Source organism: Kryptolebias marmoratus, unplaced genomic scaffold (genome assembly GCF_001649575.2).
Source record: "Kryptolebias marmoratus isolate JLee-2015 unplaced genomic scaffold, ASM164957v2 Scaffold34, whole genome shotgun sequence".
Classification (NCBI taxonomy): domain Eukaryota; kingdom Metazoa; phylum Chordata; class Actinopteri; order Cyprinodontiformes; family Rivulidae; genus Kryptolebias; species Kryptolebias marmoratus.
Window position 1 is genome coordinate 2,570 of NW_023665768.1, and position 675 is coordinate 3,244.

Sequence of the window (675 nt, forward strand, 5' to 3'; positions counted from 1 at the left end):
ATCAAAGTTAAACGAAATAAACATTTGAAATATATGAGTTTGTATGTAATGTATGAATATAATATACAAGTTTCACTTTTTAAATGGAATTACTGAAATCAATCTACTTTTTCATGATATTCTAATTTTATGACCAGCACCTGTAAATGTTTAACTCTGAATTAGTGAAGAGTTGGAGGAATTTATAGGAATCTTGATTATTAATCAGTTTTTTCTTTCAGGAACAATCAGAGGGCTGAACTTAACGTGTGATTTATTCGGATGGGAACATGTGGAACAAATCAGAACAACGTCACTGATTCTGTTATTTCTGACTTTGATTGAAACTGAATCATATCTGAGTTAAATGTGGACCCAGAGGAATCAGAGTCCTGCTGCGGTTCCAGGGTTCTTCCGGCTGATCGCTGCCACTAAACGGAGACTCTGACCTTGTGTGACTTCCTGTAGACCAGCTGATTGTCTCTGACGGTGACCCAGCACCTGGAACAAGTTCACACAAGTTCACACATGTCAGCGTTTCTACAAACTGGCTGCGATGATGAGGGTGGAGAGGAAGGAGCAGGTCTACAGGCCCGCGGGTCTGCAGGTCTGCAGGTCTGTGGGTCCACAGGTCCGCTACAGACACCTGCAGACAGATCTGCTGCAGACAGGTGAGCAGGTCTGCAGGTGAGCAGG

General features: G+C 42.7%; 1 protein-coding gene across 1 annotated transcript in view; it reads right to left on the reverse strand.

The window, feature by feature from the left end:
• Positions 1-236: 236 nt before the first annotated feature.
• Positions 237-675, reverse strand: part of LOC108228232 (arf-GAP with coiled-coil, ANK repeat and PH domain-containing protein 2-like) — a 3,994-nt gene continuing 3,555 nt past the window's right edge. Inside the window, exon 11 of the mRNA XM_017403752.2 lies at positions 237-480. Coding sequence (XP_017259241.1) covers positions 411-480 — 70 coding nt within the window. The 3' untranslated portion in view covers positions 237-410. The remainder of the gene's footprint in view (positions 481-675) is intronic.